The sequence below is a fragment of the Scyliorhinus torazame genome, chromosome 14 (genome assembly GCF_047496885.1).
Source record: "Scyliorhinus torazame isolate Kashiwa2021f chromosome 14, sScyTor2.1, whole genome shotgun sequence".
Lineage (NCBI taxonomy): Eukaryota > Metazoa > Chordata > Chondrichthyes > Carcharhiniformes > Scyliorhinidae > Scyliorhinus > Scyliorhinus torazame.
Window position 1 is genome coordinate 222,823,626 of NC_092720.1, and position 15,857 is coordinate 222,839,482.

At 51.2% G+C, this 15,857-nt stretch overlaps 1 protein-coding gene and 1 non-coding gene across 8 annotated transcripts in view; one reads left to right on the top strand and one right to left on the bottom strand.

Annotated features, from left to right (window-relative positions):
* The window catches only part of csnk2b (casein kinase 2, beta polypeptide), a 74,498-nt gene that overhangs the window by 4,436 nt on the left and 54,205 nt on the right, over window positions 1-15,857 (top strand). For 3 of the 7 annotated variants that reach the window (XM_072475767.1, XM_072475770.1, XM_072475765.1), the window contains exon 2: window positions 11,471-11,553. In XM_072475767.1, the coding sequence (XP_072331868.1) occupies window positions 11,482-11,553 (72 nt within the window). In that variant the 5' untranslated portion in view covers window positions 11,471-11,481. Of the gene's footprint in view, window positions 1-6,235; window positions 6,302-9,614; window positions 9,742-11,470; window positions 11,554-15,857 lie in introns of those variants that run through there. The other 4 variants (XM_072475766.1, XM_072475768.1, XM_072475763.1 and 1 more) reach the window with 4 other exon arrangements.
* On the bottom strand, window positions 3,558-3,628 carry trnag-gcc (transfer RNA glycine (anticodon GCC)). The gene has a single exon. It is a non-coding gene; the product is annotated as a tRNA-Gly (tRNA).

The following is a 15,857-nucleotide window of genomic DNA, read 5'->3' on the forward strand; positions in this document are numbered from 1 at the left end:
GAGGGAGCTCTGCCCACGAGCCACGGCTGTAAGATGGCGACCTTTCAAAGCACGACAGCACCAGAGTTTTAACAAGTGGTTCTGGGCACCTCATTATAGGAAGAGGGTGTAGAGGAGATTTACCTGGATGCTGCCTGGACTGGAGGGCATGTCTTATGAAGAAAGGTTGAGGGAGCTAGGGCTTTTCTCACTGGAGTGAAGAAGGCAGAGAGGTGACTTGATAGAGGTGTACAAGGTGATGAGAGGCGTGGATAGCCAGAGACTTTTCCCCAGGGCGGAAATGGCTGTCACGAGGGGACATAATTTTAAGGTGATTGGAGGAAGGTATAGGGGAGATGTCAGAGGTTCTTTACACAGAGTGGTGGGTGTGTGGAATGCACTGCCAGCAGAGGTGGTGGAGTCAGAGTCATTCGGGACATTTAAGCGACTCTTGGACAGGCACATGGACAGCAGTAAATTGAAGGAGCGGAGGTTAGGTTGATCTTCGATTAGGATAAATGGTCGGCACAACATCGTGGGCCGAAGGGCCTGTACTGTGCTTAGGGCCTGGACTGTGCTGTACTGTTCTAAAGGAGGATGAGGGCAGGTTTAATTTTTAAGAAAATACATTCCCCAGTGTTTGCTGACACTCCGGTAAGCACCTGGGTTAAACCTTCCTTTGTGGCTGACTACGTTATTTGCGGGGGGGGGGGGGGGGAGAATGGAATGAGCTGTGTTAACTCGCAAAGGCCCTCGAGGTTTGCAAGCCACTTCCTGCAAGGTAAACTAGCAGCTCGATGTACGTGATGATCCGCCCGCCTTCAATCAGTTGTTAATAACTAGTTTTTAGTTAATACTCATTACTTCAAAGCTGCGCAGCGCTCTCTCGCTTGGTGAAGGTGTATTATTGACAGGGATTTAACACTAACCGTCAAAGAAAAGTGGGAGGAGGAGGCTTTCATTTAACAAAAAATGAAATAAAGGTACTGTTCCATTGTGCCAACTTTGAAAAGAATCGATTAAAAATGTCGATAGTCCTCCAAAGTAAAGTCACCCTGTCTGAATAAGAGACTGCCCAGGTTGTGAAAGAGGTATTTGCGGAGGCTCCAATTCTTGGAAGTCGGTGCTAGTGGAACAGGATTGCAAAATTTGCAGTCCTTTTCATTGAGAAATAACCAGGAGAGGGCGGTTGGTGTGGGGAAAGAGCTTTCTTTCTCAAGGTGTTTGATAAAGTACCACAAGGTTTACTTGCTCGCAAGATTGAAGCCCGTGGGGTTGAAGGGACGGCCAAATGGACACCAAATCGGTTGAGGAGAGAACAAAGCGGTGAATGGATTTTCAGACAGGGTGGTGTACAGTTGTTTCCCAGTGATAGGACCACTGCTCTTTTAGAGATATATCAGCAACCTGGCCAGACTTCATTTCCAAGTGGGTAGCACGGTAGCACAGTGGTTAGCACTATTGTTTCACAGCTCCAGGGTCCCAGGTTCGATGCCCGGCTTGGGTCACTGTGCGGAGTCTGCACGTTCTCCCCGTGTCTACGTGGGTTTCCTCCGGGTGCTCCGGTTTCCTCCCACAAGTCCCGAAAGACGTGCTGTTAGGTGAATTGGACATTCTGAATTCTCCCTCTGTGTACCCGAACAGGCGCCGGAATGTGGCGATGAGGGGATTGTCACAGTAACTTCATTGCAGTGTTAATGTAAGCCTACTTGTGACACAAATAAAGATTATTATTATTCTAAGTTTGCAGCTACATGGCATTCGGAAATGTGTCACGATGTAATTGTGGCAGACGTCACGAGGATGTGGACTGGTAAAATGAGCCGTCACGTGGATTAAATTTAACGCAGACAAGTGTGAACTCCGCTACAACTTGGTGTGCATTGGGCGGTTAGAGATGGGGGGGAATGTTCCTGCACTCGGAAAGGTAAGGGGGGGGGGGTTAGAGATGTGGGGAATCTGTCAGTATTTGGGGGAAATGGGTGGGGGGTGGGGGAGCAGGAGGTTTGCAAGAGCTGATTTTTGGGGAGCGGTGAAGATGGTCGATTTGAAGTGCGGTGGGGAAAGAATACCCAGGAGAGGAAGCGTTGAGGATATCGGCTAATGCGACAGAGCCCAGGAAGGGGTAGTTAGCTGGACAATAATTGGGTTGACGAGGATGAGGGAACAGAAAGTGGGGCTGATGGAGAGGATGAGCGTGAGGTGCCTCGATGAAATTCACGTTGACAGAGTCACGTACCAATGGACACTGATTGACAAACTAGGCCAAGGCACACGTGGAAAACCTTTGATTTAACGCAGCGAAAGGTTAGGATCTGGAACACAGTGTCTGAAAGGACATTGGAAACTGATTCAACTTGGGACTTTCCAAAGTGAGTTCGACAATGACTTGAATGGGAAAAATGATGGCTGGGCCATGGGGGAACGTGGGCCGATCTGGATTTCTCTTTCAGAGAGTCGGTGGGGACATGAGAGTCTGAGTGACCACTTTGCTGTAACCACAGCGAGTGGGGCGAACTGGATTACTCTTTTAAGGAGATGCAGCCTCAAATAAATGGTTTAGTTTTAAGGGGAGGGGGGTGGGAACTGAGATACGACTACAGAGAAATACATAGTTAGTGGAGAGAGATTTGTCTTGGAGGCTGCCAACACGTTTAGCATTTCAGATTCCCAGAATCCATAGAATGCCTGCAGTGCGGAAGGAGGCCATTTGGCCCATCAGGTCTGCAACAACCCTCTGAAAGAGCACCCCACCTAGCCCAGCATCCTTGTAACCTCACACCAGATCATGGCCAATCCACCTAACCCGCACATCTTTGGACTGTGGGAGGAAACCGGAGAACCCGGAGGAAATCCATGCAGACACGGGGAGAACGTGCAGACTCCGCACGGAAATCTGGGTCCATGGCGCTGTGACGGAGCAGTGCCAACCACTGTGGTTACAGGTCCTTCCTTAACGGTGGGAGTACCGAGAGCAATTAAAGGTGGTGAATTAAGGATAATAAATCCAACATTGCATTACCTTGTTTTTTTTATTCATTTCCGAGATATGGGCGAAGTTGGAAAGGCCACCATTTATTGTCCATCCCTAATTGCCCCTTGACAAGGTGGTGCTGAGCTGCCGTCTTGAAGCCGCTGCAGTCCCGGAGGTGTAGGTACACCCACCGTGCTGTTAGGGAGGGAGCTCCAGGATTTGGGCCCGGCGACACTGAAGGAACGGCCGATATATTTCCCAGTCGGGATGGGGAGTCACTTGGAGGGGAACCTCCAGGTGGGGGGTGATCCCAGGTATCTGCTGCTCTTGTCCTTCTAGATGGTGGTGGCCGTGGGTTTGGAAGGTGCTGCCTGAGGAACCTCGGTGAGTTCCTGCAGCGCATAATAATACATAATCGCTTATTGTCACAAGTAGGCTTCAATGAAGTCACTGTGAAAAGCCCCTAGTCGCCACATTCCGGCACCTGTTCGGGGAGGCCGGTACGGGAATTGAACCCGCGCTGCTGGTCTTGTTCTGCATTACAAGCCAGCTATTTAGTCCACTGTGCTGAACCAGCCCCTAACAATGAAACACCGGGTGGCCTTGCATTGGCCGGGAATCGAACCCAGGCATCCCACGTGGCAGGCGGGAATTCGACCGCTGAACCACCAACGCTGCTCTGGCCGGCATGGTAGCACAGTGGTTAGCACGGTGGATTCACAGCTCCAGGGTCCCAGGTTCGATTCCCCGCTGGGTCACTGTCTGTGTGGAGTCTGCACTTTCTCCCCGTGTCTGCGTGGGTTTCCTCCGGGTGCTCCGGTTTCCTCCCACGAATTCCGAAAGACGTGCTTGTTGGGTGAATTGTACATTCTGAATTCTCCCTCTGTGTACCTGAACAGGCGCCGGAATGTGGCGACTAGGGGATTTTCACAGTAACTTCATAGCAGTGTTAATGTAAGCCTACTTATGACAGTTATAAAGATTGTCAGATTATTAATACAAAGGTTATTATCATGTAGATGGTACAGAAGGCTGCTACTGTGTGTCAGTGGTGGAGGGGGTGAATGTTTGTGGATGGGGTGCCAATCAAGCGGGGCTGCTTTGTCCGGGATGGTGTGGAGCTTCCTGAGTGTTGGAGCTGAGCTCATCCAGGCAAGTGGAGAGTTTTCCATCACACTCCTGACTTGTGCCTGGTAGATGGTGGACAGGCTGTGGGGGGGGGTCAGGAGGCGAGTTACTCACTGCAGGGTTCCCAGCTTCTGACCTGCTCCATCGAGTCCCTACAGCAGGAGACCAATCAGCTGCCGTCCCTCCGAAAGAGCACCCGACCGAGGTTCACGTCCCCGTCTTATCCCTGTAACCCCACACGCTGATCACGGCCAATCCACCTAACCTGTACATCTTTGGACTGTGGGAGGAAACCAGAGCACCCGGAGGAAACCCACGGGGAGAACGTACAAACCACACACAGATAGTCACCCAAGGCCAGAATTGAACCCGAGGGCTGTGAGGCAGCAGTGCTAACCGCCAGGCTCTTGTAGCCACAGTATCATCCGTGAGCTGGGTATTGCTGAGAAAATGCCACTTGATATTGCTTGTTGTTGACCCCTTCTGTCACTTTACTGATGATTTTGACTTTTTTTTACGGTACCCAATTCTTTCCTTACAATTAAAGGGCAATTTTGCGTGGCCAATCTTTGTGTTGAGGGGGTGAGACCCAGCGGGAGAATGTGAAAACTCCAAAAGGACAGTGACCCAGGGCCGGGATTCGAACCCAGGTCCTTGGTGCCTTGAGGCAGCAGTGCTAACCCACTGTGTCACCGTGCTGCCCTACCTTACTGATGATTGAGAGGAGACTGTCAGGGCGGTAATTGCCAGGTTGGATTTGCCCTCCTTTTTGTGTGCAGGGCATACCTGGGCAATTTTCCACATGTTGTAGCTGTACTGGAACAGCTTGGTTAGGGACGCGGCAGGTTCTGGAACACACGTCTTCAGTATTATTCCAGAAATTTGGCAAAGCCCATCGCCTTTGCAGTATCCAGTGCCTTCAGCCGTTTCTTGATAACATTTGGAGTGAATCGAATTGGCTGAAGACTGGGTGGCTGAGGACATCTGGGGGAGACTGTGGTGGATCATCTACCTCGCATGAAGCATATTGGCTGGTGTAGCTCTTGTTGCAATACAAGGGCATCTTAATTACCCCCCAGCCCTTTGAGCCTGCAACACGAGACAAGGCGATCACGGCTGATGTGGACCATCTTCGTCCTGTCTTGGATCCAAATTCTGCCCGAACGAACAAATTCCCTTCAATCAAAGCAAACTACTGGAAATCTGACATAAAAACAGAAAATGCTGGAAAAACGCAGCAGGTCTGGCAGCGTCTGTAGAGCGAGAAACTCGAGTTAATGATGAAACGAGTTAACGAGTCCATACGACTCTTCTGCTGAAAAGTCTTTCAATCTCTAATTCCAAAAGGTTAATTGAGCCAACACTTATTTATGGGCGAGAAGTCCACACTTTTACCACCCTTTGTGTGAAGGGGTGTGCCCCAACTGAACGGCATGGCACTGTTTCGGTGGGTTTCCCAGATGTTCCCCTCCACCCGTCCTATTAATTTTGTCTCTGGATCCACTAGCTGTGGAGTACAGCTGGATAATGTGGGAGAATATTGGATTGATTTGTGATGAATCCCACGCTGTGATGGCGAACTGTTAATACTCCAATTTGGTGACAAGTCAAATAAAGACCGAGGCAAATTAAGGCAGCCCCTTAAAGGGATAGGGCCTGAAACAAAAATCAAATCCCAAATTAAACTTAAAAACGTTAAATCAAAATGTGATTAAGGGGGTCAATAAGGCACCCTCAGTGCCCAGCTGGTGACCTCGCCTGCCCCTGTGACTTAACTGGCCAATCGGTGACCTCGCATGGCCCTGTGATATCACTGTGGTCAGCGATGACTTCGCCTGGCCCTTTGACCTCGCTTGGCCCTGTGACCTCGCTGTGCCTAGCCAGTGACCTCGTCTGGCCCTGTGACCTCACTGTGGCCAGCCGGTGACCTCACCCTCCCCCGTGACCTCGCCCAGCACTGTGACCTCACTGGCCAGCCGGTGACCTCGCCTGCCCCTGCGACCTCACTGGCCAGCCGGTGACCTCGCCCAGCACTGTGACCTCACTGTGGCCAGCCGGTGACCTCGTCTGGCCCTATCTGCATGGGACTTGTTAACTGTGCTGAGGACATTGTCCCTCTGCTGTATAAGCGTCAACAAACCATGCCTAGACACCGGGCTGTAAATAACTCTTTTCTGCAAGATGGGCAGTTCACACCCACAGCTTCCACTGAAAAGCAGAGTAGGTTTTTAACATGGAATCAATCACTTGTATTCCGTTACATATGCAGCAAATTTGTACCCAGCACATATGTGGATAGTTTGGGATATTTTCTGACTTTGCGATTCATACTTACTGTACTTACTGGTCACCAGCTGGGCACAGTGGGTGCCCTCACAGTTTGATTTAACGATTTCAAGTTTCATTTGGAATTTGTGTTTTATTTCTGGCCCTATCCCTTTAAGGGGCTGCCTTAATTTGCCGCAGAGTTTATTTGACTTCCCACTGTCTTGTAGTTATTGTATACTGAGTAGCCAGAACTAGGAACTAACGACCGAGGGGCGGTTAGCTCAGTTGTCTCGACTGCAGGAGCGATGCCAACACCGCTGGCTCGATTGCCGTACCGGGGGAGGTAAATGAAGGCCTTTCATTAACTCATACAGCATTTGTCTTCTCAACCACCCCCCTCGCCTGAGGTGTGGTGACCCTGAGGTTAAATCCCCACCAGTCAGCTCTCCAAGGGGAGAGCTGTGGTTCCCTGGGCCCGCAGTGAGATTTTCACAAAGAGCAGGACCGTGCAAGTTGTGAACTCTGGATTATTACCCGTGCTGTGCGGGGAGTAGCAAGAAGTGGAGTATGGAGGTTGTTACGGACAGCAGTGGGGGAAAACTGCTACATTTTCTCGCTCACTGTCCGTAAGCAGAGGCATTTTAATTTTGAAATAAGCGGTGGCGTTTTCCCCAAACGCTTTGTTTGACCCAGCTTTGACTCTCTCTCTCTCTCTCTCTCTCTCTCTCTCTCTCTCTCTCTCTCTCTCTCTCTCTCACGCGATCTTTCTATCTCTCTCTCGCGATCTCTTTCTCGATCTCTCTCTCCAGCTCTCTCTCCATCTCGATCTCTCTCAGCATTTTCTGCCTTTGTTTTGTTCGGTGAAGTGACTGGCAGCAAATGCTCTTTTAAGGTTAAGGCAAGGTTTAATTTATTCATACATTCAAACGCAGGGGTTAGTCACAACTTTAAACACAAGCAGGTCAGTGAGAGGCTACTTCATGGAGGTGTTAAAGTTCAGGCAAGTTCAGCCAGCTGAAGCACCATTTGCCGAACTCCTTTCAATTTGTTGCGGATGCAGCGAAGTGAGGTTGGCAATGCAGACACTGGGCCTGCTCGACAGTAGATGCCAGGTATCTCCCAGAGGAACAGCCTCTTGAGGTTCAGAGTTGATGCAGGCAGTTGGGCAGTGCGAGCCCTGCATTTGAGGTTTGCAGACCGGAGTTTAAACAGCAGCCTGAATTGCGGGCCAAGAAATGTATTATAACTTTCCAAAGAGTTGCCCCTTTGATGAGTTAGTTGTGGGCGAATGAGCAGTTTCTCTGCCTCTGGTCAAAATTCATTGATCGCTCGGCTAAGTGCGCTTGTCACGGGACTCTTCCAATTTGGTTCGAACGCACCCAACATGTGTGTGCAGTTTTGGTCTCCTTATTTAGGATATCAATGCATTGGAAACAGTTCAGAAGAGGTTCACCCCACTGAAACCTGGGATGGGAGAGGGATTACCTTATGAGGAAAGGTTGGACAGGCTAGACCTGTACCCTTGGGAGTTGAGGACTGAGGGAGGATCTTTCATATTCACGAGGCGGCTGGATATAGCACTTGGGGAGAATGGGATCAAAGGCTAGGGGGAGAAAGCAGGATTAGGCTATTGAGTTGGATGATCAGCCATGATCGTGATAAATGGCAGAGCAGGCTCGAAGGGCCAAAAGGCCTCCTGTCGTATCTTCTATGTATCTGTGTATGTATCTTATTGAAACATTAGATCCTGAGGCGACGTGACAATGGATGCTGAGAGGATGTTTCCTCTTGTGAGAGAGACCAGAACAAAGGGACATAAGTTTAAAAATAAGGAGTCTCCTGTTTCACAGGGAAGACATGTTTTTCCTGTTGGTTGAGAGTCTCTGAAACTCTCTCTTCCCCAGAGAGCGGTGGAGGCAGGGTCTGGAATATTTTTCAGGCAGAGGGAGGACGGTATCGGCTGGGATGTGGGGTTGAGGTTACAATCCGCAGCCTACGATCGATCGTATTGAATGGCCGAGCAGGCGCAATAGGCCGGGTTCGTGTTGTCCTCTGAGAGTCTGATAAATTGCAAGGCGTGTGCGCGTCCAGCGCCGTTGGCATCGTGAGGACATCCCAAAGCTCTAATTAATTAATTATGTTTTGAAATACTGTGGAGGGATGTGGCAGGAGAGGGGGTGTCAATTGACAGGAATGTAAAAACGTAACCAATTTGCATTGAGCAAGGTCCCACAGATAGCAATGCAATAAGGGCCGCACAATATATTTTGGTGATGTGCCGTTAATATCAATATTGTTGTTTGTGCGCTGCTGTTGCCCAGGAGGCCAGGTGTAGCTCACCACCTCCATTTTGAAACACAAGATGGCCACCGTTACTTATCTGTGCACGTAAGCTTCACTTGCGGGAGAGAGTGTGTGCCAGTTGGAGTTTATCCTGGATTGCAACCTCCGTATCCCACGTTTGCAGCTCTGGGGCTGCTTCCCGGAGACGGGCTCGGTTTCATGCCTTGGAGCGAGAGATTCAGAAAGTGTGAGGAGGCAGCGCCTCGAATGCTTGCCTGTCATGGGGCTGAAACTGGCTGGACGGTTTCAGGATCCGAATATGATCCAATCGGAACAGGCCCCTTAGCTGCAAAGATGGGATGCCAATGTTTGGAGCCAGCACTGGGCTGATCATAAGCCTCCCATTCCTTCCCTCCCCAAGCCCGCTGAAAGGATGAGGCTCCGTTAACCGCCGTACTTAACAACTGTTTGATCAGCACCTCTGCTCCTGGTCACTGCACACCCTGCCTCTCGCAATGACGTCACGGAATAAAACAGTACAACTGCGCATGCATGGCGTCAGCGGAAAATAGGGCCGCAAAATCTTTGACACCCGGGGGCGTGAAGCCATGTCCTCGGATTCACGTCTTGCCCAGCCGATAGTGCTTCTGAGGAGGGGGAGTGCGGCGCTCCCCTCCCTCCATACTGCTCGGGGAGCATCGATGTTTGCTCAAGTCTCCCAGGGTGAGACTTGGACCCTCGACCTAATGGCCTGGAAGCGCGGGTGCGACCCGGGCATTAATCATAAATCTGTGACCTCTGGTTACCAGCTTGTAAAATAGTTCTCTGCCGCTTGTGTGTCTCAGTCACGAAACCTGGTGTCCTTTCTGCCCGAGGGCCTGTGATTGGCTCGGAGGAGAGAGGCGAGAGAGGGGGTGGGGGTGCGCGGAATGTCTTTGAGGTGCGGAGGGAAAACTGACTTCTCCATCTTCACCCACTGCAGGCATGGTTCCTGTCAGCTGATCAAAGGCATGTTGGCGGCGCCAGTTGGGCAGTAAGTTTGCGGGCATTTCTCCCCCACCCCCCAAGGTTTGCTGCCCATCCTCCCTGCAGAAAGAGGATGTGCGGTGGTGAGTTCAGTTATTGTGATAAGAGCGGAGTGGTTAACACGGGGCACTAATTGGGGGGCCTTCGACACACTGTCCCTTGCTTTTAATCAGCCAAACCTGCGACCTTCCACACGGTTTGATTCTGCACTTCCTTCTCGCTGTGGAGAATTTCTGCTCTTCCCTCCGCTTCCCTGGTGATCTCTTTAATGTCTGGAAGGATCGGGAAGAAATTCGTAGCAATAAATAGTGATGCTTGAACCACTTCCTTGCCCCTCTGTGGAGCGATCGTCTCGAATCATGGTATGCTTCCCACGTCTAGCGTCATCCCGTTATCAAAGAACACGCCCTGATCCAATTGCAATCTTAATAATTCTGGTGTACTGTGGCAGAACCTACCAATGCTATTTAGTGCATTTGTGTAAAAAGGAAAAGCGGTTGTGGTGGTGACAGAACGGATAGAGATGTGATTCATGTGCTATTTTTCAGGATCTCCTTTCGCGTGGGGCAGCCATTGCTCGTTTTTTATCAAATTCATTTACGGGCTGTGGGTGTTGCTGGGCACAGCATTTATTTCCCGTTGGGAAGGTGGTGATGAGCCCTCGCCACCTTCAACTGCAGCAGCTGGGACAGACCGTTTAGAACAGAGGTTGAGGAGAAAAGTCTTCACTCGGGAGGGTGTTGAACCTGTGGAATTCTCTACTCTGAAGGCTGTGGCGGCCAAGTTACGGACTGTACTCGAGTAGGAGAAAGAGAATTTTTTCGATTTCAATGGCGTCCAGGGGCGAGAGCGGGAACATGGCATTCCGATTGAGGATCAGCTCTGGGCATAGTGAATAGCGGGAGTAGGCTCGAAGCATCAAATTGCTTACTCGTTCGAATTTCTGAGGTGTAGGTACACCCACCGTGCTGTTAGGGAGGGAGCTCCGGGATTTGGAGCCGGCGACACTGAAGGAACGGCCGATATATTTCCCAGTCGGGATGGGGAGTGACTTGGAGGGGAACCTCCAGGTGGGGGGTGATCCCAGGTATCTGCTGCTCTTGTCCTTCTAGATGGTGGTGGCCGTGGGTCTGGAAGGTGCTGCCTGAGGAACCTCGGTGAGTTCCCGCAGTGAATCTTGTCGATGGTGCACACGGCTGACACTGTCCATCGGAGGGTGGAGGGAGTGAATGTTTACGGTGATGGGGAGAAGGCAGGAGACTGGGGATGAGAAAAACATCAGCCATGATTGAATGGCGGAGCAGACTCGATTGGCCGAGTGTCCTAATTCTGCTACTATGTCTTGTGGAGTTAGCGGGTGGGGGGGGGGGGGGGTGCGTCGAGCAGCAGGAAGCAGGAGTGGCAGTGTAATATACTTGCAGCACTCCCGGGATAAGTCACCCCTCCCGTTCATGCTCTTACCCACTCCATTGATCCTTCAACGGGCGAGAGAAAGAGTGAAGGAATGTACATGGGGATGAGAGCACGATTGGGCACAGCGGTGATGCCTTTCGCGGGCGAGTAGATGATTCAGCGTATTGGCTGACGTGTGCAGAAGGGCTACTCGAGGCAAGAGGGGAGAATATAGAACGAGGTGCAGTTTGAGGCCAAGATGTCGAGTGCTGAGGGTGACTGGAATCTCCTGGCACTAAGGTTAAATTTAGGAACAGAGTCAGGCTGTTGTGGCCACCCCCCCCCCCCCTTCCCCGGTGACAATGAGGGGCTTTGATCTTCCTTTTCACTCATTCATCACTCTCCTTCTCCCTCTTTCAGAGGATACAAAGATGAGCAGCTCAGAGGAAGTGTCGTGGATTTCCTGGTTCTGTGGCCTGCGGGGCAACGAGTTCTTCTGCGAGGTGAGTTTCTGAAAGAGGGCTGTGGCTAACTTGCTACCCAAGAGCTTTACCTCTTCCCCGCGGTACCTGAGCTCAGCCAGTTATTGTCGAGGCAGCCGCAGAAGTCCACATGTTCGTCTGCATGGGAACGTTGGCGGGGAATTGTAAATATTCTGAATGTAACTCAAACTTGTGATACAACTGATGAGACAACCTGGTGGGAAGGCGAGTGCCGAGGAGGATATTAAGAGGCTTCAAGGTGATTGAGACATGTTGAATGAGTGGGCAAATACAAGGTAGATGCAGTATAACATGGATCAATGTGTGGTTGTTCACTTTGGACGAAGAAACAGAATGGCAGAGTATTATTTAAATGAAAGATTGGGAAAAGTTGATGTACAGAGGGACCTGGGTGTCCCAGCACACCAGTCACTGAAAGCAAGCACGCAGGTACAGCAAGCAGTTTGGAACGCCAATGGTATGTTGGCCTTTAGGGCAGCACAGTAGCATTGTGGATAGCACAATTGCTTCACAGCTCCAGGGTCCCAGGTTCGGTTCCCAGCTTGGGTCACTGTCTGTGCGGAGTCTGCACGTTCTCCCCCGTATGTGCGTGGGTTTCCTCCGGGTACTCCGGTTTCCTCCCACAGTCCAAAGATGTGCTGGTTAGGTGGATTGGCCATGATAAATTGCCCTTAGTGTCCAAAATTGCCCTTAGTGTTGGGGGGGGGGGTTACTGGGCTATGGGGATAGGGTGGCGGTGTTGACCTTGGGTAGGGTGCTCTTTCCAAGAGCCGGTGCAGACTCGATGGGCCGAATGGCCTCCTTCTGCACTGTAAATTGTATGAAATTCATTGCAAGAGGATTTGAGTACAGGAGCAAGGATGTCTTACTGCATCTGTACAGGGTCTGGGTGAGACCACATCTGGGGTATTCTGAGCAGTTTTGGTCTCCTTATCCAAGAAGGGGATATACTTGTCATAAGAGGGAGTGCAGTGAAGATTCACCAGACTGATTCCTGTGAAGGCAGGATTGCTGTTTGAGGAGAGATTGGGTCGACTGGGCCCGTATTCACTGGAGTTTAGAAGAATGAGCGGGGATCTCGTTGAACGTATAAAATTCAGACAGGGCGGACAGACTAGATACAGGGATGGTATTCCCTCTGGCTGTGGGGGCCGGGGGGGGGGGGGGGGGGGGGGGGTCTAGAATAAGTGGTCACAATCTCAGGATATGGGCTAGGCCATTTAGGACTGAGGTTTACAGCATGGAAACAGGCCCTTCGGCCCAGCTTGTCCATGCTGCCCAGTTTTTACCACTGAGCTAGTCCCACTTGTCCGCATTTGGCCCATAACTCTACCCATCTTTCCCATGTAACTGTCTAAATGCTTTTTAAAGGACACAATTGTACCCGCCTCTACTACTGCCCCTGGCAGCCCGTTCCAGACACTCACCACCCTCTGTGTGAAACAATTGCCCCTCTGGTCTCTCTTGTATCTCTCCCCTCTCACCTTAAACCTACGCCCTCTAGTTCTAGACTCCTCTATCTTTGGGAAAAGATGGCGACTATCTACCTTATCGATGCTCCTCATTATTTTATAGACCTCTATAAGATCACCCCTAAGCCTCCTCCGCACCAGGGAAAAAAAGTCCCAGCCTCTCCTTATAACTCAGACCATCAAGTCCCGGGAGCATCCTCGTAAATCTCTTCTGCACTCTTTCTGGTTTAACAATATCCTTCCTATAATAGGGTGACCAGAACTGTACACAGTGTTCCAAGTGTGGCCTCAGTAGTGTCTTGTACAACTTCAACAAGACGTTCCAACTCCTGTATTCAATATTCTGTTCAATGAAACCTCGCCTGCTGAATGCCTTCTTCACCACCCTGTCCACCTGCGACTCCACCTTCAAGGAGCTATGAACCTGTACCCCTGGGATCTTTGTTCTGTACCTCTCCCCAACTCCCTACCATTAACTGAGTAGGTCCTGCCCCGATTTGATCTCCCAAACTGCATCACCTCACATTTATCCAAATTAAACTCCATCTGCCATTCGTCGGCCCACTGGCCCAATTGGTCAGGATCCTGTTGCAATCCTGTTGCAAACCTTCTTCACTGTGCCACCAATCTTGGTGTCATCTGCAAACTGACCATGCCTCCTACATTCTCATCCAAATTATTAATATACATCACAGATAACAGTGGACCCAGCACCGATCCCTGAGCCACACCGCTGGTCACAGGCCTCCAGTCTGAAAAACAACCCTCCACAACCTCCCTTTGGCTTCGGTCCCAAGCCAGTTTTGTACCAAATTGGCTGTCTGGCCCTGGATCCCGGGAGATTGAACCTTAAACGACAACCTAAGACCGAGTGAAGCATGCGGTAGCTTGTCACAGAACTGAGATGAGAAGGAAAATCTTCACTGAAGAAGGTGGTGAAGCTGTGGAATTCTCTCACATTTTGACGAGATAGAGGAGCAGCCACAGTCGTATTGAATGGTGGAGCAGGCTCGACGGGCCGAATGGCCTACTCCTGCTACTTTGTGTTTCTTTTTTAAAAAAATATTTTAATTAAAATTTTTACATGTTTTCAACAACCCCCCCTTTACAGAAATAAGAAAAAAAACAAAGAACACATAAATAAACATCTTATAGCTATGTCACGTATTCCCCCAATATACAAGCCCCCCATTAAACGATAATAAACACCGTAGTAAACACAAAGTACCCCCCCACCCCCGGGTTGCTGCTGCTGCTGTCCATCTCCTAACGCTCCGCTAGAAAGTCTAGGAACGGTTGCCACCGCCTCAAGAACCTTTGGACAAATCCTCTTAAGGCAAATTTTGCCCCCTCCAATTTAATGAACCCTGCCATGTCGTTGATCCAGGATTCCACGCTTGGGGGGCCTCGCATCGTTCCACTGCAGCAGAATCCTCCCCCGGGCTACCAGGGACGCAAAGGCCAGAATACCGGCCTCTTTCGCCTCCTGCACTCCTGGCTCGTCCGATACCCCAAATAGTGCGAGCCCCCAACTCGGCTTAACCCGGGTGTTTACCACCTTAGACACCGTCCTCGCAACGCCCCTCCAGAACCCATCCAGCGCTGGGCACGCGCAGAACATGTGGCCGTGATTTGCTGGGCTCCCTGAACACCTCACACACCTGTCCTCTACTCCAAAAAACCGACTCAGCCTTGCCCCAGTCATGTGCGCCCTGTGCAGAACCTTAAATTGTATCAGGCTAAGCCTGGCGCAAGAGGAGGAAGAATTTACCCTACCCAGGGTGTCTGCCCACTTAGAGTACCCTCATCTATCTCCTCCCCCAGCTCCTTCTCCCATTTACCTTTCAGCTCCTCCACCGAGGCCTCCTCCATCTCCTGGTAGATCGCCGAGACCTTGCCTTCTCCAACCCACACCCCCGAGAGTACCATATCCTGGATCCTGAGTGCTGGAAGCAGTGGAAACGCCCTTACCTGCATGTACCTGAAGGCATTTCCAGGGGGGAGCCCGAATTTTTCCTCCAATGCCCCAAGGCTCGCACATGTCCGATCTATAAACTGGTCCCCCATCCTTCTAATACCTGCACTGTGCCAGCTCAGGAACCCCCCATCCATCCTCCCCGGGACAAACCGATGGTTCTCTCGGATCGGGGACCACACCGAAGCCTCTGCCTCCCCCCTGTGGCGTCTCCACTGCCCCCAAATTTTGAGGGTCGCTGCCACCACTGGACTCGTGGTGTACCTTGTCGGCGGGAGCGTCAGTGATGCCGTCACCAGCGCTCTCAGGCTCGTGCCCACGCAGGACGCCATCTTCAGCCTCTTCCACGCCGCCCCCCCTCCCCCTCCATTACCCACTTGCGTATCATCGCCACATTGGCAGCCCAGTAGTACTCACACAGATTAGGCAACCCTAGCCCCCCTCTGTCCCTGCTCCGTTCCAGAAACACCCTTCTCACCCTCTGGGTCTTTTTCGCCCATACAAACCCCATGATGCTCCTGCTGATCGGCTTAAAAAAGGCCTTCGGGATCAGGATTGGGAGGCACTGGAATATAAAAAGGAACCTCGGGAGCACCGTCATCTTCACCGACTGTACCCTACCCGCCAGGGAGAGTGGCAGCATATCCCACCTTTTAAACTCCTCCTCCATCTGCTCCACCAGCCTCGTCAAGTTGAGCTTGTGCAGGGCCCCCCAGCTCCTGGCCACCTGGATCCCTAGGTACCGAAAACTCCTTTCCGCCCTCTTCAGTAGAAGCTCGTCTATCCCCCTTCCCTGGTCCCCTGGGTGTATCACGAAGAGCTCACTCTTCCCCATGTTGAGCTTATACCCGGAAAAG